Here is a 13,485-nt window from a genome sequence, read left to right on the forward strand (position 1 = left end):
GATAAACAAAGAAATGAAGGCACTCACATTTTCACACACCTACAGTGGTTTTCTCAAAAGAAATAAATAAAATGAAATAAAATAAAAATTTCCTCAAGTCTGAACAAGTTCAAATAAATCTGAAACAAGCAAAGGTCCTACCACATTTCTATATACAGGGCTTTTCTCTAGTGTGATTTCTTAAATGCTGTTCAAAGGGACCTGGAAAGTTGAAAGTCTTACTTCAATTTTGATAGAGAGAAAAAGGATCTTCCCAGATGTGAATTCTTTATGTCTTTGAAGAAAACTCTGAAAGCTGAATAGTGCCTCACATGGCTTATCCTCAGCATTTTCTACAGTATGAGTCCTTTCATACAACTGAACAAAACTAGAACAGCTCAACAACTCATATACTTTTTTGCATAGGATTTATTCTTTTTATTCCAAAAGAATCTTCAGAGGCCTTAGTAATAGACCGAGAAAACTAGATTTCCCACATTTCTCACACTCACAGGACTTCTCTCTGTGTTTTCATGTATGAGAAGAAAAACAGGGCTGGAGGGGAAGCTGACAGGATGTAGCTTTTCTCTGGTATGTATTCCAGGGGCTTCTCTCTGGTATGTATTCTTCCATGTTTATGAAGCTGATGGGATGTAGCAAAGGTGTAGCCACACTGCTTACATTCAGAGGGTTTGTTTGTCAATGTGAATGAAATGGTTTTGAAGGCAATAGGAAAAATGGTATAATTTGTGATAATTTTATACATTTAAAGAGTCACTCAGTTGGAAGTATCGGTGTATGCCTTTAATGCCTGAGACTTGAGAGGCTAATTCTGAAGGATCAGTATTGGAGGCTAGCCTCAGCACCTTAGGAAGACCCTAAAGAATGCAGCTAGTCCCTGTCTCAAAATAAAAAGCAACTGGAATGTAGCTAAGTGGTAGAGCACAACAAGACTAAATCCCAAGTCTCTCTCTCTCTCTCTCTCCCCCTCACCCACACATTTTCAGCACTGTGAGTACTTTCTTGTCTTTGAGAATGACATCAAATATTTATTTACCAGGTTTTACATTCAAAGGATTTTTCTCCAGTAACTTCCTACATGTATATGAGTGAAACAGTAATAACAGAAAAGTTTACCAATTGTTTTCATGCGTATGATTTCTCTGCAGTATCTGTTCTTTCACTTGTGTGAAGCAGATAGGATATGGCAAAAGCTCTTCCACATTGTTGTTATTCATAGCACATTTCTCTGGTATGTATTCTTTCATGTCTGTGAAGTGTAGGGGATGTAGCAAAGGCTTTGCCACACTGCTTACATTCATAGGGCTTCTCTCCAGTGTGCATTCTTCCATGAATCTGAAGGTAACTGGATCTAGAAAAGGCTTTGCCACACTGCTTACATTCATAAGGCTTCTGTCCAGTATGAGTTTTTTCATGTGCATGAAGGTGACTGGATATAGCAAAGGCTTTGCCACACTGCTTACATTCATATGGCTTCTCTCCAGTGTGCATTCTTCCATGAATCTGAAGGTAACTGGACGTAGCAAAGGCTTTGCCACACTGCTTACAATCATAGGGCTTCTCTCCAGTATGAATTTTTTCATGTAAGTGAAGGTTAGAGGACTGAGTGAAGGCTTTCCCACACTGCTTACATTCATATGGCTTCTCTCCCGTATGAGTTCGTTCATGTATCTGAAGGCCAGAGGCAGTAGTGAAGACTTTTCCACATTGTTGACATTCAGAGCATTTCTCTCTAGTATGTCTTCTTCCATGAATCTGAAGGTTACTAGATGTAGAAAAGGCTTTTCCACACTGCTCACATTTATAGGGCTTCTCCCCAGAATGAGTTTTTTCATGTGACTGAAGGTAATTGAATGTAGTAAAGGCTTTGCCACACTGCTTACAATCATAGGGCTTTTCGCCAGTATGTAGTCTTCCATGAATCTGAAGAGAACTGGATGTAGTAAAGGCTTTGCCACACTGCTTACATGCATAGGGCTTCTCTCCAGTATGAGTTTTTTCATGTGTGTGAAGGTTAGAGGACTGAGTGAAGGCTTTGCCACACTGCTTACATACATAGGGCTTCTCTCCAGTATGAGTTTTTTTATGTGAGTGAAGGTTAGAGGACTGAGTGAAGGCTTTCCCACACTGCTTACATTCATATGGCTTCTCTCCAGTATGAGTTCGTTCATGTATCTGAAGGCCAGAGGCAATAGCAAAGGCTTTTCCACATTGTGGACATTCATAGGGCTTTTCTCTGATATGTATTCTTCCATGTATATGAAGCTGACAAGATCTAGCAAAGGCTTTGCCACACTGCTTACATTCATAGGGCTTCTCTCCAGTATGAATTTTTTCATGTGAGTGAAGGCCAGAGGATTGAGTGAAGGCTTTTCCACACTGCTTACATTCATAGGGCTTCTCTCCAGTATGTGTTCTCTGATGTGTTCTAAGTAAACTGGGATAAGCAAAGTCTTTCCCACATACCTTACATTTGAAACCTTCATTCCCCATGTGTGTGATCCTGTGCCTTTGAAGACTTGTGTATGAAATACAGGTCTGACCACCTCCTTTACATTTATGCACTTTCTCTCCAGCATGAGTTCTTTCATGTCTTCTTAATAAAGAGGAGAAACAAAAGGCTTTCCCACATACCTCACATTGAAAACGTTGACGTTCACTGTGTGTTCTCATGTGTCTTGGAACACCCGTGGGAGAAGACGAGGCTTCACCACATTGCTGATATACATAGGGTTGCCACCCAGTATGAGTTTCTTTATGCCTTTGAATGTCACTGGAATGACGGATGACTTTCCCACGTACTGTACATTTAAAAGGTCCATCTCCAGTTTGTAATAACATTTGTGTGTAAACATTTTTTGGAGAAACCAGAGATTTCTTATATTGTTTAAATTCACAAGACTTCTCTTCACATTCCCCATTCTTGTAGTATTTGTGTCCAGAGTATGATGTGATCTGCCTATGAAGGAATGAAGGTCATATGAAGTCTTTTGCACACATAATGAAGTCACATGGATTTACTCTAAACAATCCTTTTCAAAACAGCTTCTTTATGGCTATTATCCAAATAGTGGTATTCACATATGCAATTTCATAGTACTTTTTGCATGTCAAATACTTTGAAAAGACGGAATATCTGTTACAGCTAAGTACATATTCAGGTAAAAAGCAGTATAAGAATAAATACTTCTCAAATTATGCATTTTTCTTTCGTTGGTTTCCTTTAAATATTATATGACCGTTCTCAGACTCCCTCATGGACTCCTCTTGTGAGGACAGTTACCTTACATTGCTCCCAGAGTTTTCAATCTGAACTTCAGTGGTCTTGTCTTCCCACTTGTTTCCTAAAATGAGAGAACAGAACAATCTTTATGAATACTTAGGAGCTAACAATGCTTTGCCAAATGATACATGCTATTTATGCTGCAATAATTCACCAACTGATTCCCTTTTCACCTTCTACATAAATGACCAAAATAAACATGAGTTCTCTATTTGATTAATTTTAAAAACATCATTATTACCTATAGAAGACAGGTTTCTGAGGACTTCCAACATCACATCTCTGTAAAGTTTCTTCTGGGAAGGATCCAGCAAAGTCCACTCCTCCTGGGTGAAGTTCACAGCCACATCCTTAAAGGTCACTGAGATCTAAAATATCCCACCAAATGTATAGTGGGGGCCAGGAGAGATTGACAGCATGAGAAATCTAAACTCAACATGCATGGTGTTCACATGATTCCAGGAGGAACCCTAAGGTAAAGGATGAACTTTGGCTTATCATAACATGTTGCTTCATCCATTCTCTTCGTCAAATGTTCAACACTGGTTTAGTAACTAACAAACACCCTACATCAATGCAATATTTTGAAAACAGTGGCGACGATCGGCTGGAGAGAAGGGGTATTCCATACTATGAGTCATGACACATTTAATTGTCACCCTGATTGGATTAAAAGATACAAATTAATGAAAATCTGTGTGTGTCCAAGAGGGTGTGTCTACAAATGATTGGCATGTGGGATAGTGAGCCAAACTGGGAAACATTTTTAAGGTAGGCAGCACCATCCAATAGGACTGTGTCTTAGGTGGAACAAAAGTTGAAAGAAGAAGGAAGCAGAGCAGAGCAAGCCCCTTTCTTCTCCAATAGGTTCTTGATTGCTACTGCAATGGCCTGAGGGTATCAGACTCTGCCTTGTTCTCTCTCCCAAAGCGGACTCTGCCAGTGATTCTCCAGGGAGTTTCCAGAACCTTTGGTCTGGACTAGGGCAGCACCACTGATCCCTCTTGTTCTGAGGCTTCAGCCTGTTGGACTCTGCAGCAACTACTCTGAAAACTTTCCAGCTGCAGATGGCCACTGTGGACATCCAGCTTTGGGTCAAGTAGGCCAATCGAATAAGTCCCCTTTTATAATCAAACTTCCTCTTGAGAACACTGACTAATAAACTATATAAGTCAAAAATTGCTCTGAAAAACAAAGTCTAACTAATAAGGAAGTAAATAAACTACCAAGACATGAAGTTTTACAAATATATACATAAGAAATAATAGTATATGCCAAATACCATTTTTATAATAATGCAAGAATAAAGCAACTAGTCATACGTACAAATTTCAAAACTATGGACAAAAGCAAAGAAACTGATTTTCAATACTATTTCCATCTGGAAATAAATTGTATGATAAATCTTCAAAAGTCATTCCAGAGACTGGGGTTGTGGCTCAGTGGTAGAGCACTTGACTCGCACGTGCAAGACCCTGGGTTCAATCCTCAGCACCACATAAAAATGAATAACTAAAATAAATGTATTGTGTCCAACTACAAATGAAAAATAAATATTTTTTTAAAATGACATTACAACTGCTGGTGTGGTAGTTTGCACCTGTGAGTTCAGCCACTAGGGAGGTTAAGGCAGAGAAATGGCAAGTTGGAGGCCAGTCTCAGCAACTTAGCAAGATACTCAGAAATTTAGTGAGACTGATCTTCATTAAGAATAAAAAGGAGGTAATGGGACTGTAACTGAGTGGCAGAGCACATGGTAGTATGTGTGAGGCACTGGGTATAATCCTCAGCACCACAAAAAAATAAACAAAATAAAGGTATTCTGTCCATCTATAACTATATATATATATATATATGAAGAAGGGCTGAGTATTTGCTCAGTGGTCAATGGGGCTGGGGATGTAGCTTAAGTAGTAGCGCACTCGCCTCGCATGCACAGGGCCCTAGGTTCGAGCCTCAGTACCACATAAAAGTAAAATAAAGATGTTATATAAACCGAAAACTAAAAAATAAATTTTTAAAAATTACATTAAAGATGGGAGTGATGGTGCACACCTGTATCTCAGAGGTTCAGGAGTCTGAGGCACTAGGCGATGTAGCAAGACTCTGTACCAAAACAAAGAAACTAAAAGGGGTTGGTTAAGCACTTCTGGGCTCCATTCCTGATACCAAAAATACCATGAACTTGCCAAGGCCAGACAAGGACAGTGAAAAACTGTCATCCTTTGTCCAATTCATCACCTTATGAAGCACAGATACTAGTTTTCATGAAACCACATTCATAAATTTATCCACCACTATTTTTGTAGAATTGGACTCAAAATCATCAGCAATAATGCAAGACAGAGTTTCTCTGTATCTTATGTGAGATTTTGGAATCTAGGACTGCATTTCAATTTGAAATAACTGAAAAGACAAGATTGAATCTTACAAACATTCTACATAAACTCAGGGGTAGCAAATGGTAAATTAGGTAATTAGGTGTGTTCTTTTTTTTTTTGTACCCCCGAAATAAAACCCAGAGATATTTTACTTCTGATCCACATCCCCAGTGTTTTTTATATTTTATTTTGAGACGCAGTCTCACCAGGTTGCAGAAGGCCCAGCTAAGTTGCTAAGGTTGTCCTCAAATTTGCAACACTCCTGTCTTAGTCCCTGGAGCAGGAAGGATCACAGTTGTGCCCCAGTGTACCTGGCTGTAAGCTGGGAATTTTGACAATGAAAATAAAACTAGAGGGCTGGGAATGTGGCTCAAGCAGTAGCATGCTCGCCTGGCATGCATGCGGCCCGGGTTCAATCCTCAGCACCACATACAAACAAAGATGTTGTGTCCACCAATAACTAAAAAATAAAATATTAAAATTCTCTCTCTCTCTCTCTTTTAAAAAAAATATAACTAGACTTTAAAATCCAATTCTTTCTTGCCTCTTAATAATAGTCCACCCCATATGGTTCTGAATAAATAAACCTGGGCCTCAGATAAGTGAGCACATCATTTCAAAGTGATACACAGAAAGCTTTGGTGCTGAGGGAACACACATGTGTCAGGCTCAAGGGGCAGGGAAGGTCCCTGACAGCTGGGACATGCTCCCTCCAGGTCTTGCTCACTGACAGCCTCCAGGATCACTCTCCCATGAACCTGGATCATGATTCCAGTCTATGAGGCTTTTCAGGTTTGCACAGCTCTGCACTGGGGTCATGGTCCTTATGCTCTGGGAGAGGTTTCGCTCCTTCACACTGTGAGAGACTGAAAGGGCAGGAGTCACAGCTGACCTGGCCCCTCAGCACCAGCATCCACAGGCTGACTGTCCAACTTTCTCCAAGGAATGGGAACAGGGCTTGGGGAAAACAAGGTTCCAAGAAGTTAGTTGTCTACATGAGGCTTGTTCCGGGACATTCCTTAGCCCCAAGACCTCAGGTGAGCCCCCAAGATGCTGTACCTCACAACTTAGGCTGTCCTCTAAGAGGAGCTGACCCAGGGCCTGAAATTCCTTTTTCCATGCAGGGCACAGGACACCTGTGAGCACATGGTGGCAGCCCCAGGAATGGATAGTAGCTGAGAACATAGGACTCTCTGAGGTGTCCAAAGAAAACCTGGCTGAGAAAATCAGATTTGGTGTCTACATCTTAGGAAGATTAAAAAAAAAACAGAATTTAGGCAGGTGTGAACTGATGTTCTCTATGAACTTGCTCTATATCAATGAACCTTCAGACTACCGGACATTTGTTTGCTAAGGTCTTTAGTGGAAAATATATGGGCAATATGAGAGAAATTGGACTCAAAAGAAGAAGAGAGATGAAAACTCTAAAAAAAAATTAAAAAGCTGCCAATACAGGTTCATGCATTTTAACTACAAATCTCGTGTACTATTCTATAACATACTTCTATGTACAAAATCATACTACACACTAGATTTTGTGCACACACACACACACAGAGTAAATATGAAATTATGTCATCATATGGGAGAGTTGACTACCGATCAACAAATATAGAGAGAAAAATTAAATCTAACAAGAAGAGATATTTAACAGGGAGAAACATGTTGCTTTTACATCTTCATGCTGACACAATTCCGACATCCAATCCAGGGTGCATTCTCCTTACCTCTGAATAGAAAGAAATGAAGACACACACCCTTTTTAAACGCCTACACTGGTTTTCTCAGAAAAAGAGGATTCTTGCTGAAGGGGTTGCATGACTATAATTCCACTGGAAAAGCAGGCTGAGGCAGGGGATCTCAAGTTCAAAGTCAACCTCAGCAACATAGTGAGGACCAAAGCAATTCAGTGAGACCATGTCTAAATATTTGAAAAAAAAAAAAAGAACTAGAATGTGGCTCAGTGGTTAAGTGTCTCTGGGTTGAATCCCTGGTACCAAAAAAAAAAGTAAAAGAAATTAAAATAAAAATTCTCAAGTCTATGTAAGTCTAAATGGATCTGAAGGGCTGGGGATGTGGCTCAGGCGGTAGCACTCTCGCCTAGCGTGCGTGCGGCCTGGGTTCGATCCTCAGCACCACATACAAGCGAAGATGTTGTGTCCGCTGAGAACTAAGAAAAAATGAATAAATGTTAAAATTCTCTCTCTCTCTCTCTCACTCTCTCTTTAAAAAACATAAAAATAAATAAATAGATCTGAAACAACTGAAGGTCTCACCACATTTTTATATACAAGGCTTTTCTCCAGAGTGAGTGCTTCCATGATGTTCAAAAAGAACATGCAAAAGTGAAAGTGTCATCACATTGTTTAAAGAACAGAAGGGTTTTCCCTGATGTGAATCCCTTAATGTCTTTGAAGGAAACCATGAACGCTGAATACTGCCCCACACGGCTTTTCCACAGGATTTTCCACAGTATGAGTCCTTTCTACAAGTGAACAAAACGGAAACACTTGAACACTTACTTGCATATGATTTATTTATTTTGGCATGAATCTTTCAAGAAAAGTCTTCCCAGAACTTATAAAAACTCGGAAAATTAGAAAACTTCCCACATTAATCACATTCTCAGGGCTTCTCTCTGTATTGTCATATATGAGAAGGAAAGCAGGACTGGGATGGGAAGCTGACAGAATGTACACAATCTTCCACATTCTGAGGTTTTTTTTTTCCAGTGTGAGTGAAATGACTTTGAAGGCAACAGGAAAAATGGAATGATTTTCCAAATTCTCCACATTTAATGCTTTATTCAGTTGAATCTAGTAGAGTTTGCCTTTAATCACGGAGACTCGGGGTCTGAGGCAGAAGGATCACAAATGTGAAGCCAAACTCAGCACCTAAGCAAGGCCCTAAGGAACTCAGCAAGTCCCTGTCTCAAAATAAAAAGGAAAAACGTTGTGGCTCAGTGATAGATGACCCCCAAACTAAATCCCCAGTACTATTTATAGGTAGGTTGGTAGGTAAGTAGGTAGGTAGGTAGGTAGGTAGATAGATACATTTGGACATGTGAGCACTCTCTTCTCTTTGAATTTGACAAGAAATATTGATTTACCACATTTCACATTCAAAGAATTTTTCTACAGAAAACTTACTACATGTTAAAGAGTGAAACATTATTAACAGAAGACTTTGCCAATTGGTTTCATGAGTACGATTTCTCTGCACTATGGGATCCTTCATGTAAGTGAAGCTGAACAGATGTAACAAAGGCTTTTACACATAGTTTACAACCATAGAGCTTCTCTCCAATATGTGTTCTCCCATGTCTTTGAAGGTCACTGGAACTAGCAAAGGCTTTGCCACATTGTTCACATTCATAGGGCTTTTCTCCAGTATGAGATTTTTCAAGTTTGGGAAGGTAACTGGAACTAGCAAAGAAATTGCCACACTGCTTACATTCACAGGGCTTCTCCCCACGTATGTGTTCTTCTATGTCTGTGAAGCCCACTGGATATAGCAAAGGCTTTGCCACACTGCTCACATGCATAAGGCCTCTCTCCAGTATGGATTCTTTTATGTAAGTAAAGGCCAGAGGAACGACTGAAGGCTTTGCCACACTGCTTACATGCATAAGGCTTCACCCCAGTATGAATTGTTTTATGTGAGTGAAGGCCAGAGAAACTACTGAAGGCTTTTCCACACTGCTTACACTCATAGGGCTTCTCTCCAGTATGCGTTCTTCCATGAATCTGAAGGAAACGGGATCTAACAAAGGCTTTCCCACACTGCTTACATTCATAGGGCTTTTCTCCAGTATGAGTTTTTTCATGTGAGTGAAGCTCACTGGATCTAGTAAAGGCCTTGCCACACTGCTTACATTCATAGGGCTTCTCCCCAGTATGTGTTCTTTCATGTCTGCGAAGGCTATAAGACCTAGGAAAGGCTTTGCCACACTGCTTGCATGCATAAGGCTTCTCTCCAGTATGAATTTTTTTATGTGAGTGAAGGCCAGAGAAACTACTGAAGGCTTTTCCACACTGCTTACATTCATAGGGCTTCTCTCCAGTATGAATTCTTCCATGAATCTGAAGACAAGTGGATTTAGTAAAGGCTTTGCCACACTGCTTACATTCATAGGGCTTTGCTCCAGTATAAGTTTTTTCATGTGAGTGAAGGATACCGGATGTAGCAAAGGCTTTGCCACACTGCTTACAGTCATAGGGCTTTGCTCCAGTATGAGTTTTTTCATGTGAGTGAAGGATACCGGATGTAGCAAAGGCTTTGCCACACTGCTTACATTCATAGGGCTTTTCTCCAGGATGAGTTTTTTCATGTCTCTGAAGTTCACTGGAACTTGCAAAAACTTTTCCACACTGCTTACATTTATAGGACTTCTCTCCAGTATGTGTTCTTCTATGCCTTTGAAGGTCACTAGAACTAGCAAAGGCTTTGCCATAAAGCCTACACTCATAGTACTTGTCTCTAGTATGAATTTTTTCATGTTGGTAAAGGCCAGAAACATTAGCGAAGACTTTTCCACACTGCTTACATTCATAGGGCTTCTCTCCAGTATGTGTTCTTCCATGTATTTGAAGGTAACTGGATGTAGAAAAGGCTTTTCCACACTGCTTACATTCGTAGGGCTTCTCTCCAGTATGTATTCTTCCATGAATCTGAAGGTAACTGGATGTAGAAAAGGTTTTTCTACACCACTTACATTCATAGGGCTTCTCTCCAGTATGTGTTCTCTGATGTCTTCTAAATAAACTGGGGTAAGCAAAGTCTTTCCCACATACCTTACATTTGAAGCGTGCATTCCCCATGTGTGTGATCCTCTGCCTTTGAAGACTTGTGTGTGAAATAAAGGTTTCACGATCTTGTTTACATTCATAGAATTTCTCTCCATAATGAGTTCTTTCATGTCTTCTAAATAAAGAAGGGAAATGAAAGGCTTTCCCACATACCTCACATTGAAAAGGTTTACCTCCACTGTGTGTTCTCATGTGTCTTTGAACACGTGTGGAAGAAGATGAGGCTTCACCACATTGTTGATATTCATAGGGTTGCAACCCATTATGAGTATCTTCATGTCTTTGAATGTCACTAGAATAACTGAAGACGTTCCCGCGTACTGTACTTTCATAAGGTCCCTCTCCAGTTTGTATTAACATTTGTGTGTGAACATTTTTTAGAGAAACCAGGGATTGCCTATAGTGTTTAAATTCACGTGGCTTCTCTTCACATTCCTCGTGGTTGTAGCATTTGTGTCCAGAGTGAGATGTGATGTGCCTATGGAGTAATGAAGGGCATATGAAGTCTTTGGCACACATATAATAACCACATGGATTTACTCTATTAAAATTTTTCTTTGTCCAGGTAAGAACTGGAATTTCATTGAAACTTTCCCCACACTATCTTCTTGGCCATTGAAGTTTACCACCACATGGCTTCTTTGAAGAATGACCAGCACATTATCAATCCTTGATTCATTCATGATTTTATACTTATTTATAGGACCTAGGCTTACATTACTATCAACATCAGGTAAGGCGAGGTTTCCTGATGTGTTTAAATTGCCTCAAAATCAAAAAATTGAAAGGAAACAATCCTTTGCAATGCAGCTTCCCTATGGTGATTATCCAAATAGTGATATTCACATGCAATTTCCAAGTACTTGGAAAAAAACTGAATATCTGTTACAGTTAAGTAAATATTTCTGGTAAAAAAAATCTTATAAGAATAAATATATTTCAAATTGTGCATACTTCTTGAGTGGGTCTATTTTAAAAATTATATGACCTTCTCAGATTCCCTCAAATACACCTCTTGTGGGTACAATTACCTTAGAATGCTCTCAGAATTTTTGATCTCATCTTCAATATTATTTTCATCCAATTTGTTTTCTAAAATGAGAAACCAGAACAATCTGTATGAATTCTTAGAACACAGAACTGCTTTGCCAAATTGTAGGTGCCTTTTATGCTGCAGTAAATCAACAATGTATTCCCCGTTCATGTTGTATATAAATGACAAAAATAAACATGAGTTCTCTATTTGATTAATTTTAAAAACATCATTATTACCTATAGAAGCCAGGTTTCTGAGGACTTCCAGCATCACATCTCTGTAAAGGTTCTTCTGGGAAGGATCCAGCAATGCCCACTCCTCCTGGGTGAAGTTCACAGCCACATCCTCAAAGGTCACTGAGATCTAAAATATCCCACAAATGTTAACTGGAGATCAGGAGAGATTGACAGCAGAAGAAATATTTACTCAACAGGCTTGATGTCCACAGGATTCTATGAATTTTTTATTAATTCCATGGTTTGGTCCATCAAATCCTTCCTGCACTCAATTCCTCACAAACATTTCAACACTAGAATTGAGCCACTCAGAAGGCAAGCAACTAATGTTTTCCTCCCTTCCATTGGTGAGTTCACACGAAGTAAGGCAGTATCATGAGTCACGTTGTTGGTTACACCTCTATTACATGTCCTAACAACCTTCTCTGCAGTGGAGAGCTAATATTAGGATCCCCAATAGTACTTACCCTTAGGAAAGAAAGCTGAGTATGAAATTGTTGCAATCATAGAACTCAGCAATTGAGAGATATTCTGCCAACCACAGTGGGTCACTGTGCCTGCTCTCTTAATATAGACAACACTGTATTCACTGATCTCTTGATTCTTTCTGAAAGTCTATTGTTCCTTCTTTAAGGAAATGCCTAGAACATGACTTCTGAGCATGGATCACAAAGAAGATTCCCCTAGAGATAGCATATAGACAAACTAACACTCGGGTTGCCACACTTTATGAACTGGGGATTGCGTTATCTTGTGGGATTACACGAAGAGAACAACTAGATATTTGCAAGTGCATTTCTCCTCAACAAAATTAATAAAATAGAAAACATGTGAGGCAAGCAAAGCTGAAGACGAAACCAGAGGCCGAACTCGGGATCTGACAAGATGGCCAGGCTGCCCCGCAGGATCATCAAGGAAACCCAGAGTTTCCTGGCAGAACCAGTTCCTGACATTAAAGCAGAACCAGATGAGAGCAACGCCCGTTATTTTGATGTGGTCATTGCTGGCCCCCAGGATTCCCCCTTTGAGGGAGGGACTTTTAAACTTGAACGATTCCTTCCAGAAGAATACCCAATGGCAGCACCTACAGTACGTTTCATGACCAAAAATTATCATCCTAATGTAGACAAGTTGGGAATAATATGTTTAGATATATTGAAAGATAAGTGGTCCCCAGCACTGCAGATCCGCACAGTTCTGCTATTGATCCAGGCTTTGTTAAGTGCTCCTAATCCAGATGATCCATTGGTAAATGATGAAGTGGAGCAGTGGAAGACCAAGGAAGCCCAAGCCATAGAAACAGCTAGAGCATGGACTAGGCTATATGCCATGAATAATATTCAAATCGATCCGATCATCAAGTGTGCATCACTTCTCCTGTTCTGCCAAGATTTCTTCCTTCTTTGTTTGCATTTAATGGACACAGTCTTAATAGAAACATTACAGAATAAAAGCCCAGACATCTTCAGTCCTTTGGTGATTAAATGCACATTAGCAAATCTATGTCTTGTCCTGATTTACTGTTGTAAAGCATGAGCCCAGGCTAGAAATATCTGGATTGTTGAAAAACGTTTAAAAGCAGTGGCTCTCTGCTTTTATTCATTTCCCCCATCATGGTTTAAGTATAAAGCACTATGAATGAAGGTAGTTGACAGGGTTAGCTGCCAGGGGTATGGGTGTTTATTTTTTATTTTATTTTTTTGAGGGGAAAGGTAGTTTTATTTTAATTTTATGGACTCCT

General features: G+C 39.7%; 2 protein-coding genes and 1 pseudogene across 2 annotated transcripts; 1 reads left to right on the forward strand and 2 right to left on the reverse strand.

Annotated features, from left to right (window-relative positions):
• Positions 1–294: 294 nt before the first annotated feature.
• Positions 295–3,090, reverse strand: LOC144371964 (uncharacterized). Its single transcript, XM_078035328.1, has one exon. It carries the CDS (start codon positions 2,839–2,841, stop codon positions 1,210–1,212), a length of 1,632 nt encoding a protein of 543 aa, XP_077891454.1. The 5' UTR covers positions 2,842–3,090; the 3' UTR covers positions 295–1,209.
• A 4,891-nt stretch (positions 3,091–7,981) lies between these two features.
• Positions 7,982–11,906, reverse strand: LOC144371971 (uncharacterized). The gene is given in 4 exon segments (XM_078035331.1): positions 7,982–9,136; positions 9,138–10,950; positions 11,504–11,564; positions 11,745–11,906. Coding segments are annotated over 4 exon segments (2,181 nt in total). The 5' UTR covers positions 11,779–11,906; the 3' UTR covers positions 7,982–8,863.
• Positions 11,907–12,593: 687 nt separating this feature from the next.
• LOC144371973 (ubiquitin-conjugating enzyme E2 N pseudogene) lies at positions 12,594–13,282 on the forward strand (annotated as a pseudogene).
• Positions 13,283–13,485: the final 203 nt, after the last annotated feature.

The sequence above is a fragment of the Ictidomys tridecemlineatus genome, chromosome Y (genome assembly GCF_052094955.1).
Source record: "Ictidomys tridecemlineatus isolate mIctTri1 chromosome Y, mIctTri1.hap1, whole genome shotgun sequence".
Taxonomy (NCBI): Eukaryota; Metazoa; Chordata; class Mammalia; order Rodentia; family Sciuridae; genus Ictidomys; species Ictidomys tridecemlineatus.